Raw genomic sequence first — 15864 nt, forward strand, 5'->3', positions numbered from 1 at the left:
GCTGCCCTGTTCTCCGGCACCGTTTTTCTGGTGGCGGCGGGATTCCCGCCACGCTGGACGGGGGCCGTTGACAGCAGCCCCCCCCCCCCCCCCCTCCCGGCGATTCTGTGGGCCCTGATGGGCCAAGTGGCCGTCCAGTTTTGGCCAGTCCCGCCGACATAAATTACTGACCTGGTGCACGGCGGAACCTGGCAGGTGAGTATGCGGGGGGGGATCTGATCCCGGGGGGAGGGCCCACTGATCTGCGGGTGGGCTTGTTCCATGGGAGGACTTCTTTCCTCCGCGCTTGTAGGGCTCTGCCATATTGCCCGGGGGCCGGTGCGGAGAAGAGAACCCCTGCGCTTGCGCGGGAATACGTCGGCCGGTCTGCACATGCGCGGAAATACGCCGGTCGGTCCGCGCATGCGCGAGATCACTCCGGCCGTACTGCGCATGCGTGAATGCGCGCCATCCCTCCGGCGCCAGCTGGAGTGGCGCCAACCCTCCTAGCCCCCAAAAGATCAGAGAATTCCTAACTTTCGGGGGCTGTTGACGCCGGAGTGGTTGGCGCCGGTTTTCCCGGCGGCGTGGGGACTTAGTCCCCAGAAGGGAGAATCCCAGCCCAGCCCAGTTCTTTCCATGTCTATGTAGGTGCAATGTTGAACTCTGGACATTATAAGCAGCAGTCTGTAGCAAGGTAGCTTCGTAATGATTTGTACAGTACAGTGAAAAGTATTGTACCAAGTACCTTGGTACACATGACAATAAACAAATCCAATCCAATCCAATCCAATCCAAAGTGCAGTAAAGGGTTAACATCAGACACTATATGTAAATCAAACATTTTTATATTCTTTGTCAACACTACGGATGGCGTCTCCGACCCCCCCCCCCCCCCCCCACCAAATAATCCCCGGGGGCAGCGTGAATCCCGCCCCGCCGCTTCCGTTGCCGGCTGCCATATTCTCCGCCGCCAGTTTTCGGGCGGAGATCGCACCGCGCCTGTCGGGGGCCAGTCCCCCCCCCCAGCAATTCTCTAGGCCCCGATGTGCCGAGCGGCCGTCGGTTCCTGGCCAGTCCCGCCGGCGTGAAATGGACATGGTCCATCACGGCGGGACCTGGCTTGTAGGCCGGCTACTGAAGTCCTCGGAGGGGTGCGAGTGCGGTGGCCTGGCCTGCGATCGGGACCCACCGATCTGCGGGCGGGCCCAGTACTGTGGGGGCACTCCTTCTTTCTGCGCCGGCCTCCAGAAGGCTCCACCATGGCCAGCGCGGAAAAGAACCCCCTTGCGCATGCGCGGAACCATGCCGGCGGTTCTGCGCATGCGCCAACTCCCGCAACCCCTCCACCACTGGCCTAGCCCCCAGAAGTGCGGAGGATTCCGCAACTTCCAGTTGGCCCGACGCCAGAGTGGTTCGGGCCGTTCTTGGCGGGAGAATCTCGCCCTACATGTCTGAAGGGCAGCACAGTGGCGCAGTGGTAGCATTGCTGCCTCACTGCGCCGAGGTCCCAGGTTCGATCCCGGCTCTGGGCTACTGACCGTGTGGAGTTTGCACATTCTCCCCGTGTTTGCATGGGTCTCACCCCAACAGCCCAAAGATGTGCAGGTTAGGTGGATTTGCCGCGCTAAATTGCTCCTTAATTCGAAAGAATGAATTGGGTATGCTCAATTTTAAAAAAAAGCAAATAAAACATGAAATATCTGGCTATCTTTGGGGAAAAGGCAAGGAATATAGCAAGCTTCTGAAGTTAAAAGGACACCACAGCAGTACAGAATGCATTCAGCCTGGTGTTTACAGATGAAGCTTATTACATCTGGAACAATGCACCAGCAAAGGTCAGTGGCGTTGAGAGGAGGAGGAGGAACTGAGGAAGCTGAAGAAATGAAATGAATATTCCAACTTCAAAAGCCCACAGCAAATAGCACTTCTGTCACTTGAAACCTAACTTTTCAAAAAATTTTCCACGGAAATAAATTATACCTCTTGCACACATTCAGGCTGCACTTTGCGTGTCTAATTTCTTGGCAGGCTTTGTATTAGCAGCTTGTCTAATTTAAAAGGTGGCATGACAAATAGCATGTGCTGTACCCAACAGTTCACAGGTTCTACTTCAGTGACACGTGCAGATGAGGCGAAGTAGGGACAGGGGTACTTGCCATGAGTTTGTTTTTATGAAACTTGCTCCAAAATGATCCCTTTTCGCCGAATCAAGGTATCACAGAATTGTTCTGGCACAGGAGATCATTCGGCCAGTCGTACATGTGCCAGATCTCCGAATGAGGAATGCAGTGCCAATACCCGCCTTTTCTCCCTCACACTCTTCCTTTGCGGATAATAATCCAATTCCCTCGAGTGCTTTGATTCAACCTGCCTCCACCACACTCTCCGGCAGTGTATTCCAACTCTTACCACTCGCTGCGTGATAACATTTCTCCTCTTGACTCCAAGACTTCTTTTGCCAATTTCCTTAAATCAGTGCCCCTCTCGTTCTCGATCCTTTCCCCAGCGAGGACAGCTCTTCTTCATCTTCTCTGCCCAGACCCCTCGTTATTTTGAACGCTATTAAACGTCCTCGCAGCCTTCCTTTCTCTCTGGAGAAGACAAGTCTCAACTTCTCTAAACAATCTCAGGAACTGAGGTTTCTCATGAATCTTTTCTGCGCTTTCTCTAAATGTCTTCACATCTTTGCTAAACCGCGGTGCTCAGGACTGGATGCAATGCTCTAGCTGAGGCTGAACCAGTGTTGCATAAACATACCCTCCTCACTCTTGTACTCTATGCCCCTATTAAAAAAGCCGAGGATGTTGTATGCTTTTGAAATCACTCTCTCAGTCGGTGCTGCCATCTTCAATGACTAATGCACATACACAGTCCCTCTTTCTAGAGACTGATTCGACCTCAATTCAGTGAGTTAGCCGCCTGCCTGTTAAGTGTGATGTCTTCTTCGCCATCTGTGTGTGAAGATACAGAACCAGTCAGACCTTGAAGATTTTAGGGTTGAACCCTGCCTTGTGCTAAATCTCACCCGGGAAATTTCAGTCCAATCATTTAAATAAATTTGGAACAGAACATTAACCATCAGCAATTGTAATCAAGGACCTACAGGACTGCCGTGAAAACCCATCTGGTTTACTAATGACCTTTAGGCAAGGGAATGTGCCATATTTTCCCAGCCTGGCCTCCAGGTGCCTCCAGGCCCATTGCAATGAGCACTAAAGGCAAATCCACTGTGGCTTTATTACAACAGAAACTGTTTGGGAGATAGGGAGGGGAGAGGTCGAAAGGTGTGACGCTGGCTGTCCTAACTTTGGATGGAGGGCGTCACATCCCGCACGGGGTGGGAATGTTTCTGGTCCCCGTGGTTCTCGCGCAGTACGAACTCCGCTGCTGAGGGGCGGGCAACCTCCTTTTCACATTGTATAAAATGTCGGCCAGTAAGGCACCAACCAGGAGACCCGGGAGGGATCCACCAGGAAGTGTATATACCCCATGACTGTAAATAAATCAAAGTTCTACTCGGTATGGACTCCCTGTGTTCTTATTAAAGTGAATGAACAATCGGCACTTTCATTGGGCAATCTACTCTTGCAAATAACGAGGCAGGCCATGCAGGCAAAAATTTACCCAATTTGTTTTATTGGTATAAATTTTTAAAAAACATTCCTGGAATGAAATAACTGCGTTGTATGTATATTTCTCCATACAATTGACACACCAGAATGCAAATATTTGTGGTTGGACTCTCCATTCTTGTGACTAAGCGTTGACACAGGGGCAGGATTCGTGGATTTCCATGACAGCAAAACCGTCAACGCACCTGGACCTATCCAGCGATGGTGAAGGGGTCAGCACCGGTGCCACGTGGAACACAATCAATTCCTTTCAAAAAAAATAAATGTAGAGTGTCCAATTCATTTTTTCCAATTAAGGGGCAATTTAACATGGCCAATCCACCTACCCGGCACATCTTTGGGGTTGTTGGGGTGAGACCCACGCAGCCACGGGGAGAATTTGCAAACTCCACACCGACAGTGACCCGGAGCCAGGATCGAACCCGGATTCTCAGTGCCGTGAGGTAGCAGTGCTAAACACTCCGCCACCGTGTCGCCCTGAACACAATTGATTCCAAATGAGAAATGCTGCCGGATTCACTGGTTCGCGATTGACACTCAGGCGGCCGACAAGCTGCAGCCGCATATACGCACTTAACTCCCGACACACACCATCCCAGCCAACGAGATGGCACTGGTTGGGCTGGAGGGCACCTAGGTGGGTGGACTGCGGGGGACACCCATACGGCCTGTGGCCCTCAGTTCACAGTGGGCTGCCAGTGGCGTTGCATCTGCATGGCTGCTTGCAGGCTGCGGCAATGGTGTTCTGTGCCAGTCCGTCCCGACAAATCGCGTTTCCCGATTTTGGCATCGGCCAACAGCCTTGGTGTACTGTAAAGTGACAGGCAATTCGAAAATAATAAAATTACTATCATTGAGCTGAATTAATTGCCTTTAATTAATATTTGATAAAATATCATATTTATTCATAATTGTTACAGTCAAATATATTTAAGATCATGAAGCGTGTTTAATAGCTCTGTTAAAGAACATGAAAGGGATCAGACAAAGATTTACAAAGGACAAATAATGTTAGTAATCCATTGGTTCATCCCTTACCCATCACAAAAACATGTGAACAAGGCAAATCCCTGCGCTACACAATTTTCCTGACATTCCCAAAAGGCATCTGGTTATATGCAAACACAGACGGAGTGAGGCATGAATATTCTCCGAGCAGTCAGTGCATTTCTAAAAATAGGTACAGACTATCTTTTCAATGCAGAGGTTAGAACTCCAGTCAGAAGGTCATGCACATTCTGCCTGATCAACATACCTTGACGTACAAAGGCTAGAATCTATTCAGTCACACCAACACTCACATAAACCTTCAATTGTTGAGCCCGTAACACTTATCTCCACTTGTTCACTGATTACCAAATCCCCAAAACACCCAGGAACTAGGCAGCAAGACCTGCCAGAGAGTTTGGTCCTTTGCAAATCCTGATATACACGCTTAGAAAGATTTTGGTCAGCTGTGACCTGTCCAACTCCTGGTGCTGCAAAAGACTTGCACAGTTCCCAAGTTGGCGCCATTTTCATTGGGAAATGTCCCACAGCATTGCAGTAATTGGAAATTATAGGAAGAGCAATGGACATTGGACTTGAAAGGTTATCTCTGTTTCTCTCAAGAGCAGTGCAGTGGTTAGCACTGCAGCCTCACGGCACCGAGGTCCCAGGTTCGATCCCGGCCCGGGTCACTGTCCGTGTGGAGTTTGCACATTCTCCCCGTGTTTGCGTGGGTTTAGCCCCCACAACCCAAAGATGTGCAAGCTAGGTGGATTGGCCACGTTAAATTGTCCCTTAATTGGTAAAAAATGAATTGGATACTCTAAGGAACCATTGAAAGGGAGGAGTTATCACTTCTCGGTCTTTCGGCTAAGATCAAGCGTCAGAACAAGCCCAAGATGAGGTGCGATGCCTTTTCTTGCCAGCTTGGATCTTGTATGTCTCCCTTGTAGAGAACGTGAATTGGATTCAATTAGAATTTGAATTGGTTTTTGGAGCAAGCAATGAGATGGATTAAGGGTTTCCCTGAACACTCTCCGCATTGGCATTGTAATTTTAAGGATCGGATAAAAAAGAAAAAAAAAGAAAAGGGGAAGCTAAGGTCCTGGGTAAGTGAATGGGATGGGGGTGGGGGTGTCAGTTCAGGTTGTGTGGGTGTTCCCGGATCTGGGTCTGGGAAGGCGAGTGTTGGGTCTCGAGTCAGGTGTGGTAGTCACCACTGATATATATACTATATATAGCTGGGTTTTACGGTAAGGCCCCTGCACTACAGGTACGGGGGTAGATCCCTGCCTGCTGGCTCCGCCCAGAAGGCGGAGTATAAATATGTGTGCTCCCCATACAGCAGCCATTTTGTCAGCTGCTGTCGGAGGCCACACATCTCTGTGTAATAAAATCTCGATTACATTCTACTCTCGTCTCGTCGTAATTGATAGCGCATCATCGGGTTTGGGAGGTGTGTGTCTGGTTCTGGGGATGGGCGTGTTGGGTGGGGGGGAAGGTGCTCATGGGTCAGACCCGCACATGGGTGGAGAGGCTTTGGGGGAGGAAGGGGGTAGGGGATTATCAGCTTGGGTTGGGGGTGGCAATTTTGGGTCGTGGGAGGGGTGTCAGGTCAACGTGGTGTCAAGCCTGGTTGGGTGTCAGGTGGGGGGATGGGGAATTCCATTTTAAAGATAAATTTAAAGTACCCAATTCATTTTTTTCCCAATTAAGGGACAATTTAGCATGCCTATCTTCTCTCCCTCATTTAAAAAAAATATAAATTTAGAGTACTCAATAAATTTTTCCAATTAAGGGGCAATTTAGCGTGGCCAATCCACCTACCCTGAACACCTTTGGGTTGTGGGGGCGAAACTCCCGCAAACATGGGGAGAATGTGGAAACTCCACATGGACAGTGACCCGGGGCTGGGATTCGAACCCGGATCCTCAGCGGCATGAGACAGCAGTGCTAACCACTGCGCTACCGTGCCACCCATGGGTGGGGCATTCCATACGGGTGTGGTGGTCACCTGGGGTTGTAGGGGTTGGTCTCTGAACTGTTACTCTGAAGTTTGAAGTATTTTTTTCCCTTCTAACTCTTCCAGAGTAACTATGAATGTAAAACACGCAGAATCATCCAAAATCGCTTTGTCAGATGGCTCCCAGCCCAGTGCAATTGACCAGAGGAAGTTAGTGCTTCTGGAAAATTTCCGGGTAAAACCTTACGTGGGAACTTCCTCGAGAGATTCCCCAGCCCATCATTAGGGATAACTTTTAATGTAACGCTGAGAAGCTGGAAAGTTATGGCCCAGGATCTGCTTTCATTGGAGAACCCCTCAGCCTATCTTCCCTCCCTCAATTTTTAAAAATATAAATTTAGAGTATTCAATTAATTTTTCCAATTAAGGGGCAATTTTAGTGTGGCCAATCCTGCATATCTTTGGGTTGTGGGGGCGAAACCCACGCAAACACAGGGAGAATGTGCAAACTCCACACGGCCAGTAACCCAGAGCCGGGATCGAACCTGGGACCTCGGCGCTGTGAGGCTGCAGGGCTAACCCACTGCGCCACCATGCTGCCCCCCCCCCCTCATTTTAATAACCTGCACAACTCATCTCAGAACCCGACTGTTCAACATTCATCAGTTGTGTTTAGATTGCATTGATCAGTGGTAACAATCGCCAAACATCTTGCAGGGTGCCGCATGAACCATCTTTTTGCCTCGATGACCTCCAGTCAAAAGCTTGTTTCTTTCAATTTTTCAAAGGCACGGTTTCTGCACAACTCCCCTAAACCTGGATGATATCCACCCAGACAGTGCCATCCTGATTCTGTCATCAGTTACCAATGTTACTGATCTTATTATCACCTCCGGCCTCGAACATAACTCCTGGTGGGAGAGCTGCCTCCCAACTGCCTGCTTTCTGATTTTGTGCCGATCTCTTCTTTTCTCCTCAACACCTATTCCGCAGGAAGCAGAGGTTTCTGCATAACTTAAGTAACACTCCCGTTCACCCCTTGCTGCCTCACTGACTGGGAGCTTTGTGCTCTCAGTTGTTCCACGCTCCCAGCCAGGGTTTAATGGAGTAGGAGACGCATCTCACATTTGGGCTCCATTCACTCGATTGTACAATTGCAGCCATCTTTGTCCGTCCCTATTTTGTCCGTACTCCCGGGCTATCATTGTGAACTTTCACCCGTTCAAAAACACACTGGGTGGGATTCTCCGGCCTCCCAGCCGTGAGATTCTCGGCAACGGGAGGCGGCGCGCCGTTTGCCGCTGACCGGATTCTCTCTTCCCGCCGCTGTCAATGGGATTTACCATTGAAGCCACCCCATGTCGCTGGGAAACACGTGGGCGGCAACAGAGAACCCCGGCACCAGCGAGTTCCTGCCAGTGATTAAAATAAAAGCAAAACACTGCAGACGCTGGAATCCGACACAAAAACAGAAAGTGCTCTGTAGGGCCGGCAGCATCTGTGGAGAGGGAAACTATGTGACTCCTCGATCTCAGAAAGAGTTCCACGGACTCAAAACGTGAGCTCTATTCTCTCTCTCCACTGATGCCGCCTGACCCTCTGCGTTTTCCAGCAATTTTGTTTTTTTCTGTTTCCTTTCCAGAGATTGTCATTTGTTTATTAATCAGACGTGGCCGTCACGAACAAAGCTGGCCTCAATCGTGCATCCCGAAGTGCCCTTGAGGAGGTGGTTTAGACCAGTTAGATCCTGTCCCAAACAGGAACTGTGGACCTCCCAGTCCTTTTCCCCCCTCGTATAATCTTTAGGCTTTTCAGACCCATTCCAATTTCAAAGCGCCTCCTGTTGAAAATGTCTCCTCTCCTCTTGTCAACCATGGGCACTGAGTCTGGGTCCTTCATTTTGGTGCATGTATTAAAAGGAAAGATTCAATTGCACTCCAGTTGGACAAACAAACGCCGTGACTCTCATTAACGATACAAAGTGCAGCATGCTCTAAATAAATGGTTCTCAGTGAATTGTGCAGAGTTGCCAGTCGGATAGACAAATAACTACAACCGGTCAGCAAATTGCAGGGGTGCCACTGACTTTCAATAGTGACAATGAGTCGCACCTTTGACAGTGAGTGCAACGGATGTAATTTAACACTGACGGACACAACGAGCATTGATCGACAAATTGTAATTTTTATCTACATCCGTCTCGTGGATGAAATGTTAAACTGAGGCTCCATCTTCAGCTGGATGTAGAAGATCCCCTGGCACTGTTTTGAAGGAGGGTAGGGAGTTATAGAACATTACAGCGCAGTATGGGCCCTTCGGCCCTCGATGTTGCGCTGACCTGTGAAACCATCTGAAGCCTATCTGACCTACACTATTCCATTTTCATCCATATGTCTATCCAGCGACCCCTTAAATTTGGCGAGTCTACTACTGTTGCAGGCAGGGCGTTCCACACCCCTACTACTCTCTGAGTAAAGAAACTGCCTCTAACATCTGTCCTATATCTACCACCTCTCAATTTAAAGCTATGTCCCCTCGTGTTGGTCATCACCATCCGAGGAAAAAGACTCTAACTGTCCACTCTATCTAATCCTCTGACTATCTTATATGTCTCTATTAAGTCACCTCTCAGCCTTCTCCTCTCTAACGAAAACAACCTCAAGTCCCTGAGCCTTTCCTCGTAAGACCTTCCCTCCATACCAGGCAACATCCTAGTAAATCTCCTCTGAACCCTTTCCAAAGCTTCCACACCCTTCCTATAATGTGGTGACCTGAACTGCACGCAGTACTCCAGTGTAACAACAAATAACTTTTCTTTTCTTTTTAAAAGAAATTTAGAGCATCCAATTATTTGTTTTCCAATTAAGGGGCAATTTAGCGTGGCCAATCCACCTACCCTGCACATCTTTGGGATGTGGGGCTGAGACCCACACAGACACGGGGAGAATGAACAAACTCCACACAGACAGTGACTCAGAGCTGGGATCGAAGCTGGGTCCTCGGCACCGTGAAGCAACAGTGCTAACCACTGCACCACCATGCCACCTCTGGCAAATCACTATCTCTCAGTGAACTTCAGGAAAATAAACAGATTACCTGGTTGTTATCACATTGCTGTCTGCTGTGCGCAAATTGACTGCTGCGTTTCCAACATTACAACAGAGGCTACACTTCAAAAGTACTTCACTGTAAGTAAAGCACTTTGGGACGTCCTAAGGTTGTGACAGACTCAAGACAAAATTGAACACTTTTGTTAAAGACATGACTGGCAGGGAATTACCAGATTGTAATTGAGTTGCGAGATAATGGCCGGTAGTGCATTAAAAGATTGCAATTTAATACTGAGTTGCACAACTGTCGTAGAAGTGTCAATTCAGCCAGAAGTTGCTTGTCCCACTGTAAAGAAGAGGGTATAATTAATGAAGTAGGTCTGACGATGTCACTACATCTCAAACACGAAGTGCGTGCAGTTTATCGATATTAGAACCAAAAGGTTGAATACAGCTTCAGATTCCCCGCTTGATATTCCTTTTTTCCCCCCAGAATAGCTGATCTTTTTCACATTCTGAAAATTCTAGTTACAGGAAAACCCAACTAATGTACTGGCCTATCAAATAATAAAAGTGCAAGTTGGCAATTATGCAGAGAAGAAAGGTCTGACTGCACAGTTAATACAATGCAGAATTTGTCAATATTTCCGTTTACGCCTGGGGAATAGAAGAAAAGCCAGCTAGCAGAAACACAGGATATGTCCCACACAAGATATTTGTTATTAACTCTGAAATATTCATCTTTGAATCCTTCCACGTCTGTTTTCTCTCAGTCTGTGTCATCTTTCCCATTCCTATATCCCACCGTGAGCTCTCTACCCATCTCATTGTGCACGACAGGGCAAGATCTTCCTTTCCTCATTATAATCCACCAAAAGTGACAAAACCTTCAGCCGCCACCCCATCTCCTCCCCTCCACACCCTGGAATTCTCTTCTTAGCTCCCCAGCGTGTCACCTCCCTCATTTTCTTCTGAAGCCTCCTCTTAATGATTCACAGTCCATGCCTCCCCTCCCCTACTTCTTGCTCAGGTTCCCGACCTCACTATAATATGTGGCGGGATTGTGAAAAGTTAAGTGTCAAGTACACTGTGAGGTTGTTGGGGAGTGCGTGTGCGCGTGTGTGTGTCTGGAGCAGGGCGGTACAAATGGTAGGGAAAATAGTGCACGGAAGAAAGTGATCCTTCTTTGTGGATGCAGTAAGTCTAAATTAAAGACACTTCCCAGTTTAGACACAGAGATCTGTGTTAGGCGTTGCTTTATCTGAAATATAAAGAGATGTGGTCCATGGCGGAAGCTCCTCACTCAATATCATCTGCTGCCTTTCGCTTCATACGCTGATGGTGGAGAGTTTCCTCAGGAGCAAATGGAAAATTGGTGGAGGGATGGTCTGTTGGAGAACATTGAGCAGTTGCCGAGGTTGGCCACAAATTGCAATCGCATTCGACAGGTGGTCGACACCAATCTCGTAGTCACCTTGCGCCAGAAACTCCTCTCCAAGCTGGATCTGCTCCAGGAAAACTGCCTGCATGGCCTCTGCATCCTTCTGATTTGAGACGTAGGAGAGGCCGTTCCCCTTTGTGGCCAATCTCTGCTTCCTTCTTCGATCCTGCAGCCGCTTCTTAAAGCTGGGCTCATTCCGTCGCTTCCTGTCGAAGTAGATGCAATATCCAACAAAGAGGGCTCCACAGATCCCCACTGCAATGGCGCTGGTCTTCCTCATCATAGCCCAGTCTGTTAACCACTCTTTGTACGTTCACTGTCTTTCTTTGCCTGATGGGTAGGCTGAGGCTGCTTGCAATGAACAATGCTGATTGTGATGTCTAGCCTGAAGCCCATTGTCATCATGACAAATGCTACATTTTTGTTTTGATTGCTAAACGCAAAGGGCTTGAGGCCCACAGTGCAGGATGCCCAAAAGGGCACAAAATGCGGAATGGAAGACAAGATGAATTGGCAGATGTTGATTATGTGACAGATGCGATAAACAGAAGTGAACCCTCACTGCATTTGGAGCAATCCTGCCTCTCCCAAATGAGCCCATGCCCTCACTCTCAGCATGTCACATGTACCGACGTACAGTGAAAAGTATTTTTCTGTGGCCAATGGAACGTACACAATGTACATAGAAGACAAAAAGAATCATCGACAAATAGTACATTGACAAACAGTGATTGGTTACAGTGCAGAACAAGGGCCAACCAAAGCAAATACATGAGCAAGAGCAGCATAGGGCATTGTGAGTAATATTCTTACATGGAACAGATCAGTCCGAGGGGGAGTCATTGAGGAGTCTTGTAGCTGTGGGGAAGAAGCTGCTCCTATGTCTGGATGTGCGGGTCTTCAGACTTCTATACCTTCTGCCTGATGGAAGGTTCTGGAAGAAGGCAAAGCCTGGGTGGGAGAAGTCTCGGATAATGCTGTCTGCCTTCCTGAGGCAGCAGGAGGTGTAGACTGAATCAATGGGAGGATGGCAAGCTTGCGTGAAGTGTTGGGCTGAGTTCACCACACTCTACAGCTTCTTGCGATCTTGGGCCAAGCAGTTGCCATACCAAGCTGTGATGCAGCTGGATAGGATGCTCCCAACATCTGCTAATGAGCAGTAATGTGATCCAAGGCTGATTTCTTTATTCTTTCCTTGACTAGGGGTGGGGCAGTGATTACAGCCTTGCTAATCCGATAATCTTTATTGGTCTCACACGTAGGTTTACATTAATACTGCAATGAAGTTACTGTGAAAAGCCCGTAGTCGCCACACTCCGGCGCCTGTTCGGGTACACAGAGGGAGAATTCAGAATGTCCAATTCATCTAGCAAGCACGTCTTTCGGGACTGGTGGGAGGAAGCCGGAGCACCTGGAGGAAACCCACGCAGACATGGGGAGAACGTGCAGACTCCGCACAGACAATGACCCAAGCCGGGAATCGAATCTGGGACCCTGATGCTGTGAAGCAACAGTGCTAACCATTGTGCTACCATGCCGCCCCACACTCCCCATAAAGGGGAAGAAAGAGGAGAAAGGTGAATCAAAATAAACAAAACCTTTAAAACACAGGTTTGGCGATTAAACTCTGGATTTCTGGGCAGCACAGTGGTGCAGTGGGTTAGCCCTGCTGCCTCGCAGCGCCGAGGTCCCAGGTTCGATCCCAGCCCCGGGTCACTGTCCGTGTGGAGTTTGCACATTGTCTGCGTGGGTCTCGTCCCCACAACCCAAAGATGTACAGGGTAGGTAGATTGGCCACACTAAATTGCCCATTAATTGGGAAAATAAAATGAATTGGGTACTCTAAATTTATTTTTTAAAACTCTGAATTTCTTTATGTGTGAAAGGCAGCGTAGGTTCTCTCAGTGTTTCAGTGAGATTTTCTTGCAAAGTAACTGAGTCAGGAGACCAGAAAGGCCTGGCTGATTCCTAACAGGCACCGAGTGAAACAATCTCAGATGTTGCTTTTGTCAGAGTTCTACATGAGCCACTGGTGCAGAGAGGGGAAAAAATCATCCCATTCCTCTTTGTGTTGCATCCTAGTGCAAGACGATGTGCAGACATTGGCTGTGATAACAACTCCATCTTCCCACGTTAACTGCCACAGCTCAGACATGAGAATTATGGTCATTTGGTTGGGGAATTAGATCTGTGTTTTTCAAAATCTTTATATCGGGACCCACTTTTACCAACCTGCCGACCTTCAGGACCCACGCCGACCAACCATCGCGCCCACTATTTTCACTTACCTCTAATGCGACAGGTGAGCCTGCTTTGTCCTCATGATCTCACTGGCTTTGTCATTGGATGCTACATTTCTGCGAAGGACTTCGGCTGATGATTTAAGGATCGTTTGAAAAAAAAGAGGTTTGGCCTTGGACTCGCCAAGCTTAGTCTTCAAATGCTTTTGAAGTTTTGAGGGTTTTAAACTTTCATTTGAAAGTACTTCCCTGCATACAACACACATGGGCTTTGCATCCTCATTTGCATTGGCACAATTAACAGAACCATACCTCAAATAATCATGCTTTGTTCCCAGGTTTCAATTCTTCTGAATGGGTTGTTCACCAAAGGTTGTGGAGCTCACACCAGCACTGCTGTGTCCTGCCGTGACTCCAGCAGATTCAGTTGCGAGGTTCTGGCCTCTTTGTGTCTCTGGCCCTCTCTTCCTTGTTAGAAAATGATCCATCTTCAGTTCTGCACAGTCCTGTTGCTTGATTGTTGGCAGCTACAAAATGGAGGAATCTCTCTTCTGTGATTTCACACCCAAAGCATGGATGTACAGAGAGTGTGATCTCAGTGTACGTGCTGGGCGCGTGACCTGCTCTCTGCTGCCGTTTCTGGCGAGAAGACTCCATCATTTGTATTTAAAGGCCGGTTGCCGCCGGCATTCCCAACTCAAAAGCCAATCGTGGCCGTTGGGTTCTTCTCCCGTGGTCGGGAACGCTGCGGCTGATCGCTCTGCAACTCTCCCGCCACCTACCCGTGGGTCACTACCCGCAGTTTGAAAAACGCTGTATTAGATCACCAACAGGAGGGGAGTAAAATGAGGAGGCGCAGTGGCGCCATGGTTAGCACTGCTGCCTCACGGCGCTGAGGACCAGGGTTTGATCCCGGCTCCGGGTCACTGTCCATGTGGAGTTTGCACATTCTCCCCCGTGTCTGTGTGGGTTACAACCCCACAACCCAAAGATGTGCAGAGTGGGTGGATTGAACACGCTAAATTGCCCCTTAATTGAAAAAAAAATTGGGTACTCTAAATTTATTTTTAAAAAGGAGGGGAGTAAAACCGGTGACAAGAACAAGAATGAGTAAAATGTGATAATTTTTGTATATTTTTAGATAGACAGGGTAAACATAACTTAAAAGCATCTCCAGCCAGTTCGATCTGCAGAATAATACTTCTGTTCCTGTCACAAATGATGGGCAATAAACATTGCTGATGACAACCACGAGTGCTTGAGGAAGATGACTCATCTCATGTTTGTTGTTTGTATTCAGAGTTTAATAGTGCGGAAGGATTACTCGTGTCGGAGTCACTTCTCTGAGAAGTTGATATATACGGTTCAGTGGAATTTGGGACAACCTGATTACTTTGGTGAAGGGTTCAAACACCAGGTTAAGTGATTAATTAAATATAAGGAAATTAAAAGTAAGAAGAAAAAACAGGTGCATGTCTTTCAACCTAAGGATAACAGCTTTGTGGAATAACTGGAAGCAGATGGTGTAAATTAGTTTGAAGAAACAATGAGTTGCAAATTGGAGAAGGAATGAAATCGAGGGCCAGAAAGATTGTGGGCAGATGAGTTTCAGATCCAGGAAAAACAAATTGGCTTCAAGGCTTCTTCCTCATCAGAAGGTTCTCAACTCTTAAGTGTTTCTTCAGTCTGATACATCCTGTGCCAGAAACACCCATACCTTGTCCACCAAATAATGACACCCATCATTGCACCTGCTTCCACAGTGTCAAATGGTAGCCATCTTGGTTTTAGCCCTGTGTACGAATTAAATGAAAATCCCTTATTGTCACATGTAGGCTTCAAATGAAGTTACTGTGAAAAGCCCTAGTCACCACATTCCGACGCCTGTTCGAGGAAGCTGGCACGGGAATTGAACCCGCGCTGCTGGCCTACCTTGGTCTGCTTTAAAAGCCAGTTATTTAGCCCTGTGCTAAACCAGCCCCTTCTACCTCATTGAAGTTAACTGTGTTCCTAAAGGAAGATAGAGGAAAAGTTGCATCAATCCGGACAAGGGTCACTTATTCCATGGATCGAGTTGACAACATTCTTGGTGGTGTCAGTGATGGATTCAGAACCATTTTTTCCTTTATTAGAATTGACATCTCCAGCAAAGTCAACCCCTTAAATGGAGGAATGGTAGGACGAGTGAGAGTGAGTGGTTCCAGCTTCAAACTACTGACTCCACCTCCTTCTCAGAGATGAAGACCAAATGGTGTGGAGGAAACAACTCAAGAGTCTCTCATCCTTAAGAACAGGAAGGATAAAACAACAAAGCAACCTTGCTTCTGTTTTTAGTTAATACCCCATTTCCTGTGAACTACCTCAAGCTGCTGTCCAACAACCAGCCGGGCAAATGTTTTCATTTTATTGAGGTTGGTGATTCCGACAACCGAGTCGAGGATAAAATGTGAAAATTTCAACAACCAAAAATAACCCTGTCATCGAGGTCAAGCTTCGGGCAGACATCTGGAAGTGTTTCTTTACAAAAGCTTGTAGGATTTGCTGGCAGGATTATTGAGGTCAGGATATT

At 47.9% G+C, this 15864-nt stretch overlaps 2 protein-coding genes across 3 annotated transcripts in view; both read right to left on the reverse strand.

The window, feature by feature from the left end:
• Window positions 1-15864, reverse strand: part of celf2 (cugbp, Elav-like family member 2) — a 925307-nt gene that overhangs the window by 655560 nt on the left and 253883 nt on the right. The window lies entirely within an intron of this gene.
• On the reverse strand, window positions 10854-11396 carry LOC119973550 (mitochondrial import receptor subunit TOM20 homolog). Its single transcript, XM_038811876.1, has one exon. The coding sequence runs from the start codon at window positions 11336-11338 to the stop codon at window positions 10943-10945; it is 396 nt and encodes a 131-aa protein (XP_038667804.1). The 5' UTR covers window positions 11339-11396; the 3' UTR covers window positions 10854-10942.

Source organism: Scyliorhinus canicula, chromosome 11 (genome assembly GCF_902713615.1).
Source record: "Scyliorhinus canicula chromosome 11, sScyCan1.1, whole genome shotgun sequence".
In the NCBI taxonomy this organism is placed as follows: domain Eukaryota; kingdom Metazoa; phylum Chordata; class Chondrichthyes; order Carcharhiniformes; family Scyliorhinidae; genus Scyliorhinus; species Scyliorhinus canicula.

Excerpts from the sequence above, each read along its gene's own strand:
- LOC119973550 (XM_038811876.1), bottom strand. The coding sequence starts at position 11,338 with ATGATGAGGAAGACCAGCGCCATTGCAGTGGGGATCTGTGGAGCCCTC.